The sequence below is a fragment of the Zosterops lateralis genome (assembly GCF_965231275.1).
Source record: "Zosterops lateralis genome assembly, chromosome: 1".
In the NCBI taxonomy this organism is placed as follows: Eukaryota; Metazoa; Chordata; class Aves; order Passeriformes; family Zosteropidae; genus Zosterops; species Zosterops lateralis.
Genome location: NC_139762.1, coordinates 137,176,981 through 137,198,555, shown reverse-complemented (window position 1 = coordinate 137,198,555; position 21,575 = coordinate 137,176,981). Strand labels below are relative to the sequence as shown.

Below are 21,575 nucleotides of genomic sequence, written 5' to 3'. Positions count from 1 at the left end.
ATCACAAATGAGACTTTTTGAAATGTCAACTAGATTTCTGTTTCTTCACTAAAGCTGTAATAAAATAGTACATGTGAATAGTATCACAACTGCACCCCACAAAACTCAGCCTGGGCACCCACAGTGAGTGTCTGCCTTTGAAAAGTGAGACCATGTGAGAAGTGAGTAGGATCCCAGAGGCAGGACTGAAATATGAGCATTTCTGACTCTGATTCCTGACAGAATCCATTGAACTGTTCTTCCCACTGAGTCAACAACCATCAGTCCCTTGCACTATTATAAGTCTTCATCAGTTTCTAGCAATATCATTCTTATTTGTTTTTCTGAAAGGCAAAGTGTTTTAATCAAACATTGTCTCAATCTTCCCAAACTCTCTTCTTTCAAGTTCTGGGCTGCAGAACATTCCCACCACACACGATGTCCCATCCCTGGAAGTTTTCAAGGCTGGGCTGGATGGGGGTCTAAGCAAGCTGGTCTAGTGGGTGGCATCCCTTTCTATGGCAAGGGATTAGAACTACATTATCTTTAATGCTCCTTCCAATCCAAACCATTCTGTGAACTATTATGTACCACTAGAAATGGCTTGTCAGGAGAGAAAACTCACCGGCTGCCCTCGGAGTCCTCGAGGACCCTGTGGTCCTATGGGACCAGGATCACCCTGAGAGGAAGGAAAAGTACTCTGGTGAGTGAGAAGATCTGACATGGAGGCAAGTGAACAAACATCTTAAAATATTCCTGCTAAATTACACTGTTCACATATTAGGGGAAACAGGATTAAAGGAGTCTCACTGCTCCCTTTCAGTTATTTATGAGGAAGACCAAACCTTTGAATTTTAAACACCTACCACTAAATGCAGCCTGATTACAGGCAGAAACCATTTCCACCAGGTTATTATCAGATTATCTTAAAGCTGTATTTCATAGGGACAGAGATTCTCTGATATTTCTCAAGAACTGACAAGTCTATTCTCTCTTCAGGGAGACTTCACAGCTACTTCCATCTTCTCCAAGGGGTTCCTTTTGGTCTGCCTTACACTTTGCTTTGGACGGAACCATTTATAGCACTCCAGTTCCCAGTGACACAGGGGGTTGCAAACGAGAAGCCAATTCTCCAGGTCCCAAGGCAGTGGCACATCAGCTGCTAGGAACAGTGCTTGGCAGCTTGTCCTGGGTTGCAGTGTAGGATGTACACAAAGTATTTATTCCATCACCATCTTCATGAACTGTTAAAACCAGGTGGGCTAGTGTTTTCCCAAGCCCCCTGCCTTTTCTGCTAATGGCCCATTAACGCCTTTGGGGTGTTTTCTGCTAATGACTTTTGGGGTTATCTCTGTTAATGGGCCATCAAGGACCCATTTCACACTTCTCATGCTATTGTGAGATGCTCTGCCCAGGAGGCGGAGCCAAGCATTCCCACCTGGATATAAGCTGGGATTTGGGACAGTGCAAGTAGCACTTATCCACTGGATTCCCAGAGGACCAGAGCTACCAGACCTTTCTACAGGATCACTGCTTCAGGAAGAGCACCTCACCTACACTGCTACCACCATCCTGCTCAGGTTGTATTCTGACTCTGTCAGTGATCCTTTGTGTTATTGTATTTATTTTATTTTACTTTTACCTTTTTACCTCTCTTCTTATTAAATTATATCTCTGACTTGGAGCCTCACATTCATTTTTGCTTTCAAACCACAACACAGCTGCTGCAGGATCCCACGTCAGCTGTGCCCTCCCAGGACTTCATTATATCATTGCACTTGACACTAATCATGCCACAGGAACTGTTTGTACCATCTTTCTTTCCTCTGAGCAGCAGCAACTTATTCCATAGGTATTTCACAGTGGAATGACACACTTCAGTGGAGGCTGACACACTCTTCAGTGCTTCAGTGGAGTGGCTTCAGTGGAGTGACACACTCAGTCAGGTACAGCTGTGGCAGAGCCTGGCCTGGTGTGACCCACAGAGCAAAGCACTGCTCAGAGGTGGGTGCCAGATGACAGTCCCATGGCTACCAAGCACAGCCTGGGCTTCACAAAATGCTGCTTTCCCTGCTTATCCAAAGATATATCTGACATTTTACTGCCAGCAGCTGAGCAGTGACAAAGGCCCTCTAACTCTTTGTTTCCCTCTAATGATCTTTGCACAAATAGTTCCCTGCAGTAATTCAACATTTTTATTGAAGTTCTTGCAGCTGTTTCAGGTCAGGGTCACTGTGAATTAAAATTTTCATTTGTCAGAGAGAAGGAGATTCATTTCTGCTCAAAATGGTGCACTTACATCCTTCCCTGGTGGCCCCTCACGACCAGCAGGACCCATCACACCTGGCTCCCCCTGCAATTCAGCAAAAAGAAAAGACAGATCAGGTCAAGGTCAAATTCAGACCAGTATCACCACTGTAAGTGGTGTGGGGTTTCTGCAATGTGTGACTGAGCTGAGTGAACACTTTTTTAAAGCCAGCAAGAGCCTCGTTCATCTTACATGACATGCAGCTTATAAAAATAACTCAAAAACATCTCCTGTAAGTGATGCACAAGGCAGTGGTCTGCTTTCCAGCAAATTATTTGCTACTGCAGGCACTGAAAAGCACCAACACATTCACGATACAGAAGCTATCATAATGAGGAAGAGATGAGGATCTCCAGCATTGGATTTTTCACATATGCTTCTGCAAACAGAGAATTTTATTTCCCTGTAAAAAAGGCAGAAATAGGTGGAAGAACATTCAGTTTTGTATTCCCCCTTTTACATCAAGGAGATCCAAACAGAGTGGAGAACAAGTTTTCACGCAAGACTTGAGGTTTGGGTTTTATGACCCACAGGCAACTAAGTCAAGGGGACATTTCTGTTCACTTTTCTGTAAGTTTTGTACTTGAACTTATTTTGCACTTCTTCAGCATTTGTGGAAGAGAGCTAGTACTTGTCCAACAAGTACAGTAAGGTTCCTCACTTTGCCAGCCTGTTTACCAGAAGGATGAAATGTGGAGGCATTCTTGAGATTTCTTCACAAAGGGCTATCTCAAAGGGAGCATCAGAGGATTAAGTTCTATCAGCTGTCTCACCTTCCCCAGAATCAGAAGCTCAGCAGAGGGAATGAGGACAGCTGCTGTCATTTTTGTGCCATAGATGTGGCCCATGGAATCACAGTTGAAAACCCACATGAAACATTGTCATCATTGTCATTATTTTTACCTTCTGCCTCCAAAAGGGCAACTTCAATTCCCACTCTTTCTCCACAGGATTATGCATGAGGTACCTGTTACTTACCCGGGGACCTGGGGGACCTGTATCTCCTCTCTGTCCTTTGAAACCCTACACAAGGGAATGAAATAAATAATTATCCATCACCCTGATGCAGGAAACACTAAGAAAACTCTAGCTTGAATGTTTATTTAATAACCTTTCCAGTTTTGCCAGAAGTTACTAGGGACTGGTCAGCATGGAGCAGTTGTTTCCCAGGGAGTAATTAGGCAGGGCCACATCACAGGAAAAGCTTTCCATAGCTCCTTAAGCTGGAAAGCCAAGGCTGTGGTCTGTGAATCCCTGGTGTGCCCAGCCAGTATATTATATAATCCTAAACTTTACTGTCCCCATTCTTTCAGAGGACATGTAACAGAACACAAGGGTTACAGCTGTGACTTCTGGTGGGGGGGATGTCATGAGGTTACATGCTTTAATTTCTAGATAAGATTTTTACTCTTCTCCACATTTGAAGGATTCAGAAATGTCTGTGTTCTATTTTTGTTGCTTATCTATGTATTTTATTTAGTCACAATTCCACGACTGGTTATATGTTTGCATCAGTAAAGAGCCTCATTTGCCCAAGAAATACTCCCTGACTGCAGTACAGGGGATGGAGTGGGTGGGACCCTTCAGAGCAGCACCCACCGGCAATCCTCGAGCTCCCTCCCGTCCTGGGAGCCCTTGTTCTCCAGGCTTTCCCTGTGGGAAAAAATAATGCTCATGTTAGAGAGAGCCTCAGGTCCCTCTCACTCCTGCTAAAAACTTCCCACTCCTCTCCCTAAGACATAACATCACTGAGAACTGTGAGTGCCCAGGGTGTGTTCCAGCAGAGTCTGAGTTTGCAAGGAGAGCAGCAGTGACAGACATTCCCAAACATACCTGCACTGCCACCTGCACTCTGAGGTGCTGAGGAATTTTATAGCTCTGGACTGGTGCACATTGGCAGTGCCAGAGCTGCACCAACACCTAATCAGCACATGCAAAATTAGCAGCAGCACACAGAAATGGGGTGGTTTGGTGCAAACACAAAACTATGTGCAGCTGCTGTGACAAGCACTCCTCTACTTAGCAGTTGTCCCAATGCCTGGGAATTTGGCTGTGCCCAGAACCACTGAGTCCCATTTGACAAGTCACAGAAAGAGGCTGGCAATGCCTGATATTTGAAGAACATTCTTCATGTAACACACAGTTGCAAGAAATAACATTCACTGCCAAATTTACTAACATTGCCTTTTAGTTGACAACTTTGTGGCTCAGCTTTTTTTTCCCTCAGCAAATGCAAGTACAGACTAAGTAGAGAAAATCAAATATAAACCCTCTAATTCTGGGTAACAGAACTGTCTCAGAGCAATCCAGAAAAAAAAAGCTTCTTTAAAGACTCCTCCTCCAAACTTTTTATGCCCCATTAACTTCTATCAAAAGGATGGATCACTAGGTTTAATGTTACAAGACAAGCTTATTTCTCTGCAGTGCTTAAGATAGCTGTAAAAGTGGAGTCACTAAGTTTTAGTATATTTATGGTAGTTGTAAAAGTAAAAGAACCCAGTTTCTTTTCAGGATTGCTTGTGTGTCATGCCTATAAATCGCTCAAGACAATAAAATCCTTCTGGTGTTAAAAACAGATGTGCAAACAGGCTCCTTGTTCCCCCTAAGGAGTCCAGAGATAGGCAGCTCCAAAAACAACAACTGGATGCAGCTTCTGATTGCCTGAGCAAAAGAGTTTTAAATTACATTACCGGCTCCCCCAGAGATCCTGGTTTGCCATCTTTGCCATCATTGCCAGCAATGCCCTGTGAAATGAAATGCAAAACAGGTTAAAAGGAATCGATAAGGAAGATTGGTGGGGGTTTTGTCAGCATGAAAACTCTGCTCATCATGACATGCTTATGTTTGCCTAAATCTCCCAAACCTTCCCTACTTCTATAGCTCAGTCGTAAATATCTCCCTGCCACACCCCTATAACAGCATAACCTCTTTCCCTTTCCAATATGGCAATATTTCCCCTTCCAACAATCTTAAATCAAGATTCTAAAACCAACTGTTATAAATCACTATAATGCCATTATCTTCACTCAGGTAGGCTACTTTACAGTAGAATTATCTCTGGCTCTATCCTTATGATAGATTAAAAACTCCCAAAAGGTTCTACTGTTACATTTTCCAGAAGAGAGGCATCTATGCCCAAGGTGCACTTGAATCTGAGTCAGTGCAAAGGGAACATTTTGACTGTGAATTCAGATAAAGTCAATGTCCCAGCCTCTGAACCCTTCTGCCCTTACACTGGAGTTATAAGTGGATTTCTGTGCTCTGTATAAGAGTATTTCTTCCAATGAGAAGATACACAAGGACTATTCCTGATTCACATAGCTATTAACACTTTGCTTTAAAAGTGATCAAACACAGCATCCACACTGTCTTGGAAAAAGGACATGGCATCAGCATGACACTGCTACAGACCACAGATGGCTCTCAGTGCCCCTCAGAGGTGTCACCTCTTTGTTTCACATACCTATGTGTGCATGAATAATTTAATGTAGTCAATTAGAAGGAGCTTAATCACACTCACTGGAAGTCCGGGCAGCCCTGGTGGGCCTTGTGGACCTGGAGGACCATCTTTGCCCTGGAAAGAAAGAACAAATACTGAGGGTCAGGCAAGCTCCTCAGAGGCTTCTGTCAGATGAAGATTTATCACATGTAGTCTGCCATGGGACAACTGTGAGAAGGTGGTCTTGTAACCCATGCCACACAGTCTGTGAGGTTTCCTTGAACTCCTTCTAGCTTGGAATGGATGTCTCTTTTCACATTAAAAAAATAAATAAATCAGTATTATCTATGAGTTCTTACAAATAAAGGAAACACTGGTATCATTGGTAATTTCTTTCCTGAAATTTAATTATATTTAATATTTCATGCTTAACTTTCTGGATGTGGTGCTCTGCCAGGAAGCAGATGTATATGCTATACATTTTAAATGAGTAATTACAAGAAGTGTCTTGCTGACCATCCCAAGAAATCCCCTTATTCCACAGGACTGGACAATACCATTCCAGGTTTTTCACAGTGCTACAACCTTATCATCCATTTGAAATGGAATTTCAACCAGCCTGTCCATCTTGTCTCTGGCCTCTCTGAGAATGGTCACTGATTTCATAATCAGCCATCAGAAGGACCATCACTGTTTACTTATGATGAAGTTCAGGTTGTGAAATGGCTTTTCAGAAAGCACCTTGTCCCTTAGGAAACCTCACTCCAGAAATTCATTATGAAATTGCAGGCTTAAACTCTTCCAACTCAATGGGTGTATTCTTCAGGGAAGGTTCATTTTTAACTTTTCAAACTGAAGTTACCATCAATCAGATGACCTGTCTCTCCCAGGGGTTTCTGATGCATTACCATAAAGTAGCATCTGAAAACCCTTCAAATGAAACATCAGTGCCAAAATTCTTCATGGGCTTTTCAAAGCTTATACCTGTACTGGTATTTTTGGTGGTGCCAGGAAATAGTGCCAGGCTCCAGCATCTCAGCAGTCTGTGTTGTGACATCCTTCAACAGGTTGCTGGTTATATTTTGATAATCCCCACACAGGGTTCAGATATACAGCCTGAGGTCATGAAGCATCCTAACAGACTTAGAAACCCTGTTCTGAAGGCTGAGAGATGTTAATAGCAAGGACAGACAGACGAGAGGTACAAAAAACCTCCACAGAGGTCCCATGAGCTGGACTATCCTCTGGGTAATGTGGAATTTCATTTGGTGAGTAAAAAAAAATGCTAGAACAGTAATCTGTGGTTATTTGTGAAGGTTCTACTTGCAGGCTGAATATTTTGGGGAGCTTTCAAAGGACATTACGTGTATGCCAGTTCAGCTTTACTTCGCGGACCTAAACCTAGGTGAAGCCACTATAGTTAGAGCTTACCATGTCTCCTGGGTTTCCTGCTGGTCCTATTGGTCCTGGTGCCCCATCTGATCCCTAAACAAAATCAACCAGAAACAACCTGAATGGTTAATGCATTTTATGTGTTTTTCAACACATGCCCTACCACAGCTGGCAACTCTGGAGCTTTCTTTAACCATTCAGCTCAACATTCATTCCATTTCTTCATTCATCACTGAAAAGCAGTGTCAACCTCTGCACTCAATCAGCCTCCAAAGCCAGAAATAGTCAGATATTTGAGTTTGGTCTTGGCTCTTCCTTCTGAAATCAGGGGACAAATAGGGAAAAGCCAATCACTACAAAAATAGCACTGAAGAACAGCAATTATGGGAGAATAGGAATTATGAAGCACACTCTGTGGCAGGGAAACTCCTGGAGGCACAAGTCAACGCAGATAGAGGGAAAAGTCAATAAAAGCTGAAGAACAAAATTGTCTAGGAGACATCACATTTTTCTCTGTTTTGACAGACTCAGTTTTAATTTGCACTTTTCCTTTAGCTCTTCAGGAGGTTCATAGGACAATTTTAAGTGTTTTATTCCCACTGGTACAGCTCTGTAGTTGTAGCAGTATTAGGTTAATAGAGACACAACAGATGTGTCTGTTATTAACTTCTAAAATAATGCTCATGGGAGCTCAAATGACCCACAAAGTCCATGTGTTGTCCCAGCAGCAAAGCATCCAGCATCCTTTCGGCACTGCAACCATCTGAATATGGAATTTTATTCTAATCCCCCTTTTCTGGTGCGTCCTGTCATTTAGTCAGTGCAATGTGAATTCAGGCAATGCTGATCCCCAGAACAGATGAAGGTGGCACACCCTCAGCACAGCAGAGCCAAACTGCACTGTAAGCAGCAATATGAGCATTGATGACTCTGGGCAATGAAAAGTGGTTTGGAAAGAAAAGTCCTTGACTCAGAAAAAAATCCCCAAACTTGAAGGGAGCAAAGCATAGATACCACCAGCAGGAGAGCTAAGTGATTTCAGCCCTGATTCTGCACTATCACCCCTTTTTAAATACAAAGAAGCATAATTTTATTCATGGAGAGAGCAGAACTAAGAATGAGAAGAACTGTGATGGAGAGGGACGTGTATAAGGTCTTTTAATTCATACAACATGAAAACTGGAGAAAATTCAGTCTCATACCACTGCGTAAAACTGAGAACTGAAGTGCTCTTAGATCTGCTAGTTCTAGAATAACAACTTATTCCACATACAGGAAAGCACCTATACATGTACTAAATAGTCCCTATGGAAGAGTTTTCATCATCATCTTTGTGTTGCATAAAGAGAGCAACTGAAGCTTAGCAACAATTTACACAATCAGTTGAACCAATCAGTGGAAAGTGGCCAATGTATTAAATAGCAATTACCATGACAGGGGAACTTTATCATACTCATGGGATCATTAGGAACTCACTGGAAAATGCAAATTCAATGCACCAGATGGGACTGGTCCTTTTCACCACATGGAGCTTGCAACACTCTTTATTAGCAAGAAACTACAGGACCATCTTTGCAACAGAGGAACTTACAGGTGGACCAGGGTTTCCAGGAGACCCTGAGAAGCCAGGCATTCCAGGGTGGCCCTGCAGAATGAAAACAGAGACTTTCTTTACGCATTAGTCACATATCTACTCATATAAAAGTTAACTGGTGGTTATTGTCAGGTAACACCAAAATGAGTCAATTCACAGAGAGCTGGTTGTAAGGGAATAAAGATGCATGGCTTTTTAAAGTGAAACCTTGGTTTTCAAAGTGTGCATTTCAGAAATAACATAGGTAAATTCCAGGTGCATTTCTTCCCATGCCTATTTTAGTGTATGCTAATGGAAGATGACAGCAGATACTGTGGAATTGCACAGGACAGAAGGTCAGTTAGGAAACCAAGCTTGTTTAAAATGTCATTGAAGAGGTGCTGATTTGCACCTTAAACCAGTGACTCAGCCCTTGGCAAAATCAACTATGAGAGTTTGCTCTAATTTAAACCATTCTCATCTTTCCTGTGGCATCTCAGCCACTCCTAAAAGAGGTCCTCCTTACATTCACCATTTAAGACAAATAGAGACACTGGCTTTTTCAACCCAAAGACTCCTGAACTCCTAGAAATCATCTAGGGACGATCCAAGGAAATGAGTAGGGGTTAGGTTACATAGAGAATTTAATGCATTCAGCCCAGAGGTGAGGAAACAGGTGGTACTGGGAAGTTTTACTGGAGATGAGAATGGAAATCTGTGGAGGATTGCTATGATTCCACTCTTTGGCAAAGCCCATTTGTGGATTGTCAGTGATGAAGAGCTCCCATCTTCCTGTTCTGCCTCTGAGAAGGGTGCTCCTGTACAGGCATCACAGGAGTTACTGATGAAGGAACAATCACAGTGACAGCACTGCTGGAAAGCACATTGGTTTTACCTGTTCACCTTTTTCTCCTACTTCCCCAGTCATACCACGGTCTCCTTTAGCACCCTGGTAATAAAAAAAGAGCCATTGAAAGTCAATGAGATTCAGTGTTGTGACAGTTTTTTGACCTCTCTCATAAAGCACTTGGACATTCAAGAATAAAACTCAAGAATCAGGACTGAGCCCTCCTTGCCCTCCTCTTAAATTCTTCTCTAGACTTTCACCAGCAGTGCTGAAGCCAGGAATATATGTGGAAAATGGCCTTTGAGTGGACTCAGTATAGCTGCTTCTTAATGTTTCATTACCATGGGTATAAAGAGGAATTATACATCCTTAAAGAACAGGCAGGCTGTTAAGCACTTCACTAAATTACATCTTTATAAAGAATCATCTGGCCCACCAAAGGTACCTACACCCTTCAGGGACAACAATAAAACCAGCAATAAAACCAGCATTTCTAAGGTGCAGCCAGAAAATTCATACCCAGAAAGTGCTCCCCTCTTTCTGTTCTAGACACACAGGACAGAGAGAACTAACTCAAATGTGCATGTCTGCATTATCAGTGCTATACATGTCTATATTATCAGTGCTTACAGTGAGACAAGACAGTGAAAATTACTGAGGTAATGGTGAACAAGGTGTGAACAATGCACAGAGCAATAATGAATTGTTGGCCATGGAAATAATACACTGGTTTACTAAATGAGAGCTAGGAGACAAGGGGGAGAAAGAGGGTTGCTATTTATTAATAAAAGAGCTCCAATTCATATGACCAGAAGGAATGAAGCTGCTCATGAGCAAAGATCTGCAGTTCTATGGCTCTTCTGTCAGATCAGGAACTAATAGGTATTGGTAAGGATAATACACCCCAGAGTCAAAAATGCAGAGCAATTTGTGTCTTCCACTGCAAAGATCCTCCTAAGATATACAGAAAAGAGTCACAAAGACTATCTTTGTGTTTGCTCCTTCCCAGAGGTCTTACAATACCTTGTTTACTTTTTTTTAAATTTCATTTGAGAACTCTATTGAATTCAAGTTAGACCACTTATCAGTTACTTGATTTATGTACGTGTACAGATTGAAATTCATCCTGTTATTTCATCTGACTGTCCATTCTTGCTGCCTAAATCTCTGCTTTCTCATGACATATAAGAAAGCAGCAGACGTGGTATGTTTCAGATTGCCTGGCATTTCTGCCAGTTATTGGCTTTATGGGTTACTAATTCTTTTGTTAATTCTATCCTGGAACATACTTTGAACAACTGGAACATATTTTGATCAACTATATGTTTACTTTTCAGATTGTGCTGCTCTCCCCACCACACTTTTAATTGCAAGACATAAAATTAATTAATGAAATTTTATTAGCTTTTTCTGCACTCTAACAAGTGCAAATACAAAGATGTTAAAACAGCAGGAGATATTTTAGACAGTAAGTCAGTAGTGAAAGGATGTCTAGAGGAAACTGTGGCCAATCATTAAATCACCTTATCTCATCCTCCATTGATTTGTTTTGATTTATTTCACATTAGGCAGTTGTAAAGGTTTTAATTGTGGTCAGGCACTGGCATCATTAGCAGACTGGTGACAGCCCTCATTTCCTTCTTTATGAGAAATGCTTGAAATGTGACATTGTTGGAATACCTCAAAGAAGGGAAGTTTTGTGTTTTATGTCCTAGACCACAAAGCAGAAGTATATAGCTAAAAGAAGCTTTTCCTGTAACAAGTTTCAGGAAATATTTGAAGTTTTTAGGTAAGACCACCAGGGCAGATTGTGTGTTTGGAGCCCAGCGGCCCATTGCAGTCTTAATTTAAGTGGATCCAACACAGAAGATTCAAAAAGGAGAGAACAGGTACAGTGGCTACTGCTGAGGTTTTAATCTCTTTCTCATCTAATTTGAGTTGAAATTTAATCTCAAGTCTAACCATCAATGCAATGAAATTCAACATCAGGAATCAGGCTCTTTAGATGTGTCTGTCTGACTGTGTGTGAACAAAGGGATGGTAGAAGACACTATTAAAGTGAAACAATCCCTCATGCCATGGGCAGAGACACCTCCCGCTAAACCAAGTTGTTCAAAACCCCATCCAACCCCCATAACATTTCCAGGAATGGGACATTCACAACTTCTTTGGGTAACCTGTTCCCAAAATAATTAGGGTGACTAATTAGTCACAAATAAGTTTTAATTAGGCAGCTGAAGAAAACCAACCAACCTTTGGGCCAGCAAGCCCAGGTGGGCCTGGAGGACCTCTGGGACCAGCAATGCCCTGCAGTGCACAAGAGGAAGAGGTAAACACCAGTTTAATTCATTGACTCCATGGGCCTCTAAAAAAAATTCAGCAGGTTGTTAATGAAAAAAAAAATTAACCATCTTATAAGAAACCATCGAGCATATTAATAGAAAAACAGGGTCACAGCAGATCCAAGGCATGGTCACTCCCTCAGCTCTCACCGTTTTCCCATCCTGGCCATCTCTGCCTGGGGGTCCTCTCAGACCTCGATCCCCTTTGAAACCTGGGATGCCTGGCAGGCCTGGTGGGCCAGGAGGGCACTCACTGCACACATCCTGGGAGAGAACATGGAAAAGCACATCACCAACAGGCTGCAGGTACTTAGCAGACCCTATGGACAGACACTATGAATGCAGCACTGTGGTGCTGGTATAATTTTTAAATCTTTGCTGTTTTACCTCAGGATTGGGGTGAATTTGCCTTAAAGAAACACAATGAGGGCAGCGTGAAGCAGAGTGAGGGTCAGCAGCTGAGCTCACATATGCTCCCATGGATGTTTCCTATCAGTTCTTGGTCTTAATTGGTCATCCAGGATCAAGAAACCAAGGAGAAGTTACTGCTGATGGGGAGGTCAAGGAGACTAGAGAGACTATCAAGAAAAACTTTGGTTTGAATCTACAAGATCACTGGAAGCCTGTGTCTGCTCCAGTCTGAAAGATCTGTGTTACTGCTTAGAGATTTCTAGGGAAAAACCAGGTGCAACACAATGTCAGAAAGGATTCCTGCAGGGGGAATTATTGAGCAGCCAGCTTGGCTAAGGACAACTCAACCAATGGAGTTTGTGAAGACCTAGTAAATCCACAGTGTCCTGGCCAAATTTTATCAGGGAGAATCGCTACCTCCCTCCTTCCAAACCTCTTTGAAGCATCCTCTCAACAGTCTTTACATTCCAACTATCCTCAGGAAATTGAATCCATGTATGACATTTCCATTTCAAAGGCAGACTCCCTTCAGTAAAGGGGGAGAGAGAATCCTGCCCATAAGAGCATAATACAAAACAGATCATCAGGTTGAGAGTCAGGAGCTACAATACCCAACTCTATCAATGATGTGTTGCAAAACTGTGGGATAAATTGTCTTTCTGAATCTCAGTGCGTACATCCACACTTATCTATTTACATTGTAAGTGCTTGAGAAAGACACATAACATCAGAGTCCTGATCTCATCTGGAATTTCAAGGTGCTGCTTTCTGTACCAAGAGTGGAGTGAAAAAATACCAAGCAGAAAAAATGCACAGATGTTTTTAACCATAATATAAAGTAAGGAAAAAAAAATAAATAAAAAATAAATAAAAAATAAATTAAAAAAAATAATAATAAAAAAAAAAAATTAAAGTGACATCCTATACCCAAGAATGAGTCTCTTGCTCTTGTCCAGATCAAAAATCTCAAACAATACCTTACAGTGAAACCTCCAGAGCAATACTGGCCTCCACAAAACAAAGACAGCTCTTCAGTGAAGAGTAATTTCACAGCAGCAATCTTAAAAGGGTCCTTTGGTTAATGTGGTTGGTGAAAGAAGGTAATTTTTTTTGTTTCTTTTAATCAATAAGAAAAGATTTCTTGCCAGGTCTCAAGGCAGCTTAAAAAACTCACAACTCACCCCATCTAAACCTGTAAAGATTTTTCAGTCAAAGCCTATCAAAGACTGACTAATTTCTCAGATAATTTTCTACATGGAGAGTAAAGGAAGACAAATTATCACTTTTGAAGCACAGGTACTTCTGGGGTTAATTACCTGCCTCCATTTAGATTCACAATGCAAACTAAATTTTCACCCACAGTTACCCAAAATTACCCCAGTCACTGTTGAAGGTGTCTGTTAAAAAATCCAACTTTTTATTAAAATATTTTCTATTTTCTGGTTTAGACAATGCAACTTGATAATGTTTATTTCTCCTTGGGAATAAATGCTTCAGAAAGAGCTGAGAAACCCTCAGAGATGTTATAGAGAACTTTGTAGGTCATTTCACTGCTGGGGAAGGGATTTTGATCTCCAGTGTGAGCTTGTGTCCCAATACCAGTGCAAGTAAGAGACTTGCAAATCTTGAGCTTTGAAAATAAGGACACCTTTTGCACTTCAGACACTTTCCCATCACAGAACATTAGTCTGAATCAGAGAGATAAACTCCCAATCTCATTACCTTTACTAGGAGATTTATGTCCTCTGGAGTGAGCAGGGGTGGGGAACCCTGTGGAATGAGAGAAATCCATTATTTCAGGCAATTTTAAGAGGTATCAAGACATGAGAACTTTTCCTGAACATGCTCATGGATTCTCCCTGGTTTCCCTTGTCCTGTCTAGGACTCACTGGACCAAACTTATACTTCCCACCCTACCTTACCAAGGCTCTTCATCACACCTGAGAGGAGTTCTTGCTGAGGGTACTGCACAGTGGTGCTAAGGAACTGCCTTTAAAATTTTGGCTTTTATTTACATGCAGAATATCCAGTTATTTTCATACCACTCCAAAGCCTTCTAAACCTTAAGAGGGTTTTAGTCTTTTTCCTACTGCTCTGATGGGAAAAAACAATGGTGGAAAAACACCCAAGTGCACTTTTGAAGTGAGGTACACAGTTGGAAACTGAGTTAAAAGGAAGATGTAATACAGAAATGAAGTTACATACAGGTTTTCCAGGAGGTCCTCTTTCCCCTGGATTTCCAGGTACACCCTACAGATCACAAAAAAGAAAAAAAAAAATAGTGAAATTATTATACAATAACCCCCTGGTTGCTCTTGCACTCTGCTGACTGATCTGGACCAGCAAATGTTTTATTTTCTGCTGCTGAGCAGCACTGCTCCTTGCAGGTGACAAATAGCAAACTCCTCCAAATACCTACAACTTGAACATCCTCTCAAACCCTTGCTAAATACATTTGACACAGAGACTGGAATTGCTTTAGCTTGTCTTCTGGTCATAGGAAACACTATGAACTTTACTAGTGTGAAGGACGAAGCTTTAAATCTCTGAAGGCAGCTGTAAACAAGCAAAATCAGTTTGTTGATTTATTTGGGGTTTTTTTTGTTTGTTTGTTTGTTTGTTGAGGTGCAGTGGTATCAGTTTTCATGAGATGAAGGCATAGAAGTTACCAGCATTCTCAGAATTTTATATCCAGATAGGCAGGGTTAGGAAAAAAGACAACCTCCTCTCATCAGTGTTCATCTCTTACATGTCATTAATGAGGAATTAAGTTTGCTAAAAACTAAACAAAAACCATGTCTAAAAATTTTTGTAAAATCTTTGCATAAAGTAATGCTCACTTGGGAAACCAAATCTTTTGAACAAGACAGTTGACCACTGCTCATATGGTGACAGAAATCTGCTTTTTGAAGATCCTTGCAGTGGTGTTTTAAGATACTCAGTGACATTTCCCCAAGTCATTTTCTGCTGAATTCCTGTATTCATCTGGTTCATCACCCTGTGTCATCACTCAAGCAAGTGCATGTTCTATTCATACTGAGAACCTTAAAGAGCATAAAAACTTTACCACACACAAAAGCTGTCCTATGTGATCATTTTTGTTTCTAAAGGAACACTTCTACTGACCATCTAAAAGCATCTTATTTGTGTTCAGCTTTGTCGATTCTGCTGAAGTCCCATACAGGGTTTTCTCTGGGATGGTTCCAAATTTGCTACCCAGGAAGTTCACAGAATCATAGAATGGTTTGGGTTGGAAGGGACCTTCGAGACCATCTAAATTCCCTGCCCTAGGAAGGGACACCTTCCACTAAACCAGGTTGGTCAGAGCCCCATCCAACCTGGCCTTGAACACTTTCAGGGATGGGGCACCCACATCTTCTCTGGGCAACCTGTGCCAGTGTTTCATCAACCTCACAGGAAAGATCTTCTTCCATATATCTAATTTAAACCTACTCTCTTCCAGTTTGAAGCCATTATCCCTTTTACTGTCACTGCCCTTGTGTGGTGAGAAAAGGGTTGAAAGTAGAAGATTTGATGAGGAGGAGAAAATAGACTTGTTTTCACTCAAGATGACCTTGCAGCTGGAGGATGCTAATACTCAGTGTGGAAAATTTCATGTGTTGTGTTTTCTTTGGGTTGTTTTCTGTCTATCCTGAGAAGTGGAGGTTTTGTAGAAGATAACAGAATGCTGTAAAAGACTTAAAAGGCATCACAGGCTGGGAGCCTCCCTGCTGGGAGAAAGAGAGGTAAGAAGCTTGGAGGTTATCCTGAACAATTTTTGCCCCAGCTAAGATGGAATAAGCTTAGCAGCGCATGTGTCCCCATTCTGCCAGCATGGTAATGGAATAAATCTACTCTTTACACTTCAGCTCTGGATTTTGGCTGTCTTGGTTATCTATGTATATTCAGTTCTCACATCTTGTCAGAAGTCCCTCTCCATCTTTCTTCAAGGCTCCCTTCAGGTACTGGAAGACCACAAATAGATCACCCTGAAGCCTTCACTTTTCCAGGCTGAACAATCCAAATTCTCTCCACCTTTCCTTGTAGGAAAGTTGTTCTATCCCTTCAGTTGCCTTGGTGGCCTCCTCTGGATTTGCTACAACAGTTCCACGTCCTTCCTGTGCTGTGGGACCCCAGAGATGAACGCAGCTCTGCAGGTGGGGTCTGACCAGGCAGGGTAGAGGGGCAGAATCCCCTGCCTTGACCTTCTGGCCATGCTGGTTTTTATACAGCCCAGGACTTGATTGGCTTTTTGGGCTGCATCAACAGCAGGATGATGATCAAGGTACAAGCAGTGGCTTTCAATCAGTCTAGGCTCAGCTCTTTGAGACTGTCTAATATCTCCATATGGAAAGTTCCTTTAAAATTTGGTCAAATGCTTATCCAGGAAGCGTACTGGGTGTTCTTTCTGCCACCTTGTCTCAGGTTAGTCCATTTTGCCAATCAGTTCATCAAATTATTTACAAAAGCAAACAGATGGGGACATGGGGATTAATGGCTGAAGAGCACTGTGTGTCATGATACAGCACAATTGTAGCTGCAGGGCAAACTTGAACTTCATCCTTGAGTCTCACTCAGTATTTACATCTTGTACATCTTGCTAGAGGAGAGAAAAAAATGGGAAAATATATCAACTATGTTTTTTTATGTCCATATTAAATGTTTCTGGGTGAACAAAACCCCTTCAATTATCTTGACTTTCTAAGAGACAAAAATTAAACACAAACTGATGTGAATCTAAAGTGGAGCTGAAGTAGTACTGAAGTTCAAGGATGAACTCTCATTTCCTGAGGAACTAAACCACCTGCAGGTGAGAACAAAGAGAAGATAATGTCTGAAGGAGATGTTTAGCTCACAATTCTACCCAGATGTCCTTCTGGAGAATTCAGTAAATACAAGTAAACATTTTAGTCATTTATAGCTTTTCTTCTTCCACAGAACTTCAAGGTGAATCCAGAGGACTGTGCACTGTTCCCAAGGTTCCTTCCCTTTCACAGATGCTGTCAGGTCATGCTTTTGGCATCCTCTCCACTGTGGTTCTCAGCTACTTCTGCTAATGGGAAGAGGGATGGCTAAATAACAATTACACAGATCTGATATTCCCAGACCTACTTCTTTCAGGAAGACACACACTGAACTTGCTTTAAAAAGTGTGATGCAAAGCAAAAACTTGAGCCATTAGAATAATCCTGGATCAGAAAGCAACACAGAAAAGACAGTTCAGAAATGTCTTTCATGCTGACTAGTAGCACAGCTATAAATATATGCCATGGGGCTTGCTGACAGCCGTCTGCTTTGGGATCTGAAATATGAACATGACACTAGCAGTGTAATTTGAGCATTTAAAGATTCTTTTTAAAAAATAATATAGGAAAAGTCATTTTAGTTATGTGAAAAGACACATAAGAAGAGACTGAATAAAATGGAAATCCTTGGAAAGGATTAAGCACAGCTATCATGTCCACATGGTATCACATTGCCTTGAGACAAAAAGGGATGAACCCATTTTCTTGCATGCTGTATGATATGGACCTGGTGATGTCTCTAAAAAGTGTGGAAATGAGAGAGGAAAAGAGATTAAGCTCTGTGCTATGGCTGAAAAACCTGAAAAAAAACCACTGAATCCCCAGGAAATGTCAAATGATTGAAAGGTACAAGACTGCAAACAGGGAATGCCCATTGAGGAATGCTTTTGTGAGCCAAACTGAACAAACCAGATGTAGATGATGGTACTTCAGTGTGGTGCATTATCAGAGAACAGAGTCAAAAGTAGAGGAAATATTGCTGGTCTGTAGAGGCCTGGAGTTAGAAAAGGCTGACAAAAATGGATGAGCTGCAAATATAGAATCACAGAATATCCTGGGTTGTAAGGGACCCACAAAATAATCAATTCCAGCTCCTGGTCTTGCACAGGACAATCCCAAGAATCGCATAATGTGCCTCAGATCATTGTCCAAACACTCTGAACTCTGTCAGTCTTGGTTCTGTGACCACTTACTTGCCTGGGGATCCTATTTCAGTGTCTGGCCACTATATGGATGAAGAACCATTTTCCTAATATCCAACCTAAACCTCCCCTGATGCAGCTTCACATTGCTCAGTGCAGAATGAAAATGCTAAAATGAAGACATGGAAAATAATATTGCATCTGGCAAGCTAACAGGGGAGGAAATTGAAAAATAGAAAGCCAGAAAATTCAGAAAAAAGGAAATGAGTTTGACCAAAAAACTGCATGGCACTGAAAAGAAATACTGCTAACATGATGTGGGAAAATGCACAGACCCAAATAACAACCAGTGTTGGAAAGCTTATAAAGTTTGAACACTTTCAGGAGCTGGCAGCCAAGAGTGGCTGGCACAAAGCAGAATATCCAAAGAATGGTACAGCACACCAGTAGAGGGAAAAGATATCAGCCATGGGGAGGTGTGATGTATCAGTCTGCAAAATCTGACACACAGGAATGGTCTTTAAATGGGAACTGATGGCAACTGTGCTGCTGATAATGCTACAAAACAATATTTAGCTTTGTTGGTTGGGAAATGGTGCTAATTATGCCAAGGTTGTGGGTTGGTTTGATCCCCTCATGGCTCATTCACTTCAGACTTGGACTTGATGAGCCTTGTGGGTCCCTCCCAAATCAAAATATTCTGTGATTCTGTAATTAAGAAGAAATTAAATGCTGGTTCAGTTTACAGGCAAAATCTTACGATGGAGAAAGTGATGCTCAGGTAAGTGGTGCAGGTTAAAATACTCAAAGAAAGTCTCTAAGGAAACATAAGTGTATAAGGGAAGTATAGAAGTCACACAGGCATATGATGGGATAGTTCTACTACAAGACAGAAAATTAAACTTGAAATGCAATATCTTAAATCAGTCATAAGTCACAGCAACAAAGAGACAATAGGGGGGCTAATAAGTGTACTCTGGTTTGGGGTGCAAGTACCCTAAAGCAAACACAAAGGCTCCCCAGAACTAACTAAGCTCGTTCTAACTGGATGGGAAAATCAACCTCAGAACAGCAAACTCTGCTTTTCAAATCCATTGGCAGTAATTTATGCACCCACAAAGGTTTTGCAATTATGAAAGCCAACGCAGGGGGAAGATTACTTTCTCAGTAATGCTGGAACATAGCTACCATAAATAATTAACCTAATTAAAAAGTGATTAATTCAATGTTGATGTTAATTAAAATTATCATAATTAAAATACAGAAAGATCTTATTAAATAGGTGTCCTCACTGCTAATAGGAGGATAAAAGAATGTCTCATTCAGATCATTTCCTAATCTAAGAATATTAAATAGGTGTGTTGAACAGCAACATTTTATCTCCCAGCAGAGAGTCAGGGCAGAACAGGTGAATCCCAAAACATGAAGTGTCAGGGTGGCTGGCCAGAGAGTGTCTGCTCCTTTAGGGGTATCTGGTCAAGGACCTTTTTGAATTCAACAAAGAAAGAGAAGGAAAAAGTCATAAATCTGAACATCAAGGACACAAACCCGACCAACAAAGGGATGGCAGTGATGGGAAGCAAACTTGGACATTCACACTAATTGATCAAGGCATGTGGAAATATGAGGAGGCTTATTGCAGCAAGGCTGCCTCAGCCAGGACCTTGCCAACTGGGAAATTAAGGGAAAAGGAGGAAATCAGAAACTAAATTTTTCAAGACTCAGACCTAAGAAGCAGCAGATCTTGTCACCTGCAGTAACTGATGGGCTATCAAAAACCACTGCACTTCCTGGGAGATCAATTTGGGTCTTGCAAGTGATAAGATTGTAAACTGAGGGACCTTGAACTGGGAGGGCTGAGGGACTGATAGAGCTGGGGAGATGCTTGAGGGGCTGTGCAGGGGAAGAGAGAGTAACAAACAAACGGGGGGCAGAGAGAAAAGAGTGTAAAAGGGACTGGTTGTGTGTAAACCAGAGCTAGCTGGAGCATTGGTTTGCCTGAGCCCTGCACCTCCCCACTGGGGTTTTTCCTGTCATTTTATATTTCCTAATAAACCTTTTCATAGAGTCATGGGATGGTTTGGCTTAGAAGGGACGTTAAAGCCCATCTCATTCCAACCCCCTGCCATGGGCCAGGACCGTTTCCACTGGACCAGGTTGCTCCAAGGCCCATCCAACATGGCCTTGAGCACTTCCAGGGATGGGGCAGCCACAGCTTCTCTGGGTATTCTGCTCCAGTGCTTCACTACATGCACAGTTATGAATTTTTTCACTTATATCTAATCTAACCTGGCAGAATGGACCTGGCCTGCAGCAGCTGGAGGAGGCAGCACTGCTTATAACATCATTGAACATGTAGAAATACTTTTTTATGATTCTCAGACAAGGAGATTAGCCAACTTCTCTGACAGAAGGTACTTCAGGCTACACTATTTTAATGCTTGATACAGGAACACTGCCAGATTAAAATATGATTTGGATTTTTTTTTCCCAAAAGCAAGACAAAGTAATTTTTTAATGTGACTGAGATCCTTAAAGTAGGCACAATGTGTAGTAGGTCCATTATGGAAAAAATAAGTCATATTATTGGGGGGGCAAAAAGACCTAAAAAAGCACACTTTTCAGGCTTTAAGAATTGGAGCTTTGGTTAATCAGAAAAAAAAATGCAAATTTAAAGACAAGAAAATTATATATCTGGAAGAAGACAACATGTCCCAGCTTTGTCACAGAAAAAGATAATTCATAGGGCTTTATGGACATAATGAACTCTAGAAGACAAACAAATAGCAAGGCTTTTGCTAAGAGGAACAGAACAAGGCCACAGCAGGACAATTGCACTGTAAATCTAGGCAAGTATTTTCAAACCCTAAATTTTAATAAAACAAGACACTGTCCTGAGAACTCTTGAAATTACATTGAGTAGCCAACAGATACTTCAAAAGGTGACTTTGGGCTATCCTAAAAGACACGACACATGCATTTTGGGGACCAGAAAAAATCTGGAATGTAGTCATGTAAGAAACCAAATTTATTCCCCAGTAGGAGAGAATTCTGGCCAAAGTTATTGGAAAATAAACATTGAATCTTTTAACTTCCCCAAATGCAGTTGTAAATCTGATTTGCTATATCAGAGAATATGTGCAACTGCTAGCAGACACTTCCACAAGCATCTGATGAGCTTGCAGCTGGAAAAATAATTCAGAGAGTAATCTGATGTATGTAAATGTGATTTAAAAGAATTTTTCAGTCTCAGAAAAAAAAAAAATGGAATACATTTGCAAAAGCCACAGTAAAGTACAAGACACTGAGGCAAGTCATTCAGGCAGCTGACACTGCA

General features: G+C 41.4%; 1 protein-coding gene across 1 annotated transcript in view; it reads right to left on the bottom strand.

Annotated features, from left to right (window-relative positions):
* Positions 1-21,575, bottom strand: part of COL22A1 (collagen type XXII alpha 1 chain) — a gene marked incomplete at its 5' end in the record, with an annotated part of 210,599 nt that overhangs the window by 18,746 nt on the left and 170,278 nt on the right. Inside the window, 13 exons of the mRNA XM_083859503.1 lie at positions 605-658; positions 2,279-2,332; positions 3,266-3,310; positions 3,887-3,940; positions 4,978-5,031; positions 5,808-5,861; positions 7,158-7,211; positions 8,710-8,763; positions 9,587-9,640; positions 11,792-11,845; positions 12,031-12,144; positions 14,014-14,061; positions 14,497-14,541. Coding sequence (XP_083715629.1) covers positions 605-658; positions 2,279-2,332; positions 3,266-3,310; positions 3,887-3,940; positions 4,978-5,031; positions 5,808-5,861; positions 7,158-7,211; positions 8,710-8,763; positions 9,587-9,640; positions 11,792-11,845; positions 12,031-12,144; positions 14,014-14,061; positions 14,497-14,541 — 738 coding nt within the window. The remainder of the gene's footprint in view (positions 1-604; positions 659-2,278; positions 2,333-3,265; positions 3,311-3,886; positions 3,941-4,977; positions 5,032-5,807; positions 5,862-7,157; positions 7,212-8,709; positions 8,764-9,586; positions 9,641-11,791; positions 11,846-12,030; positions 12,145-14,013; positions 14,062-14,496; positions 14,542-21,575) is intronic.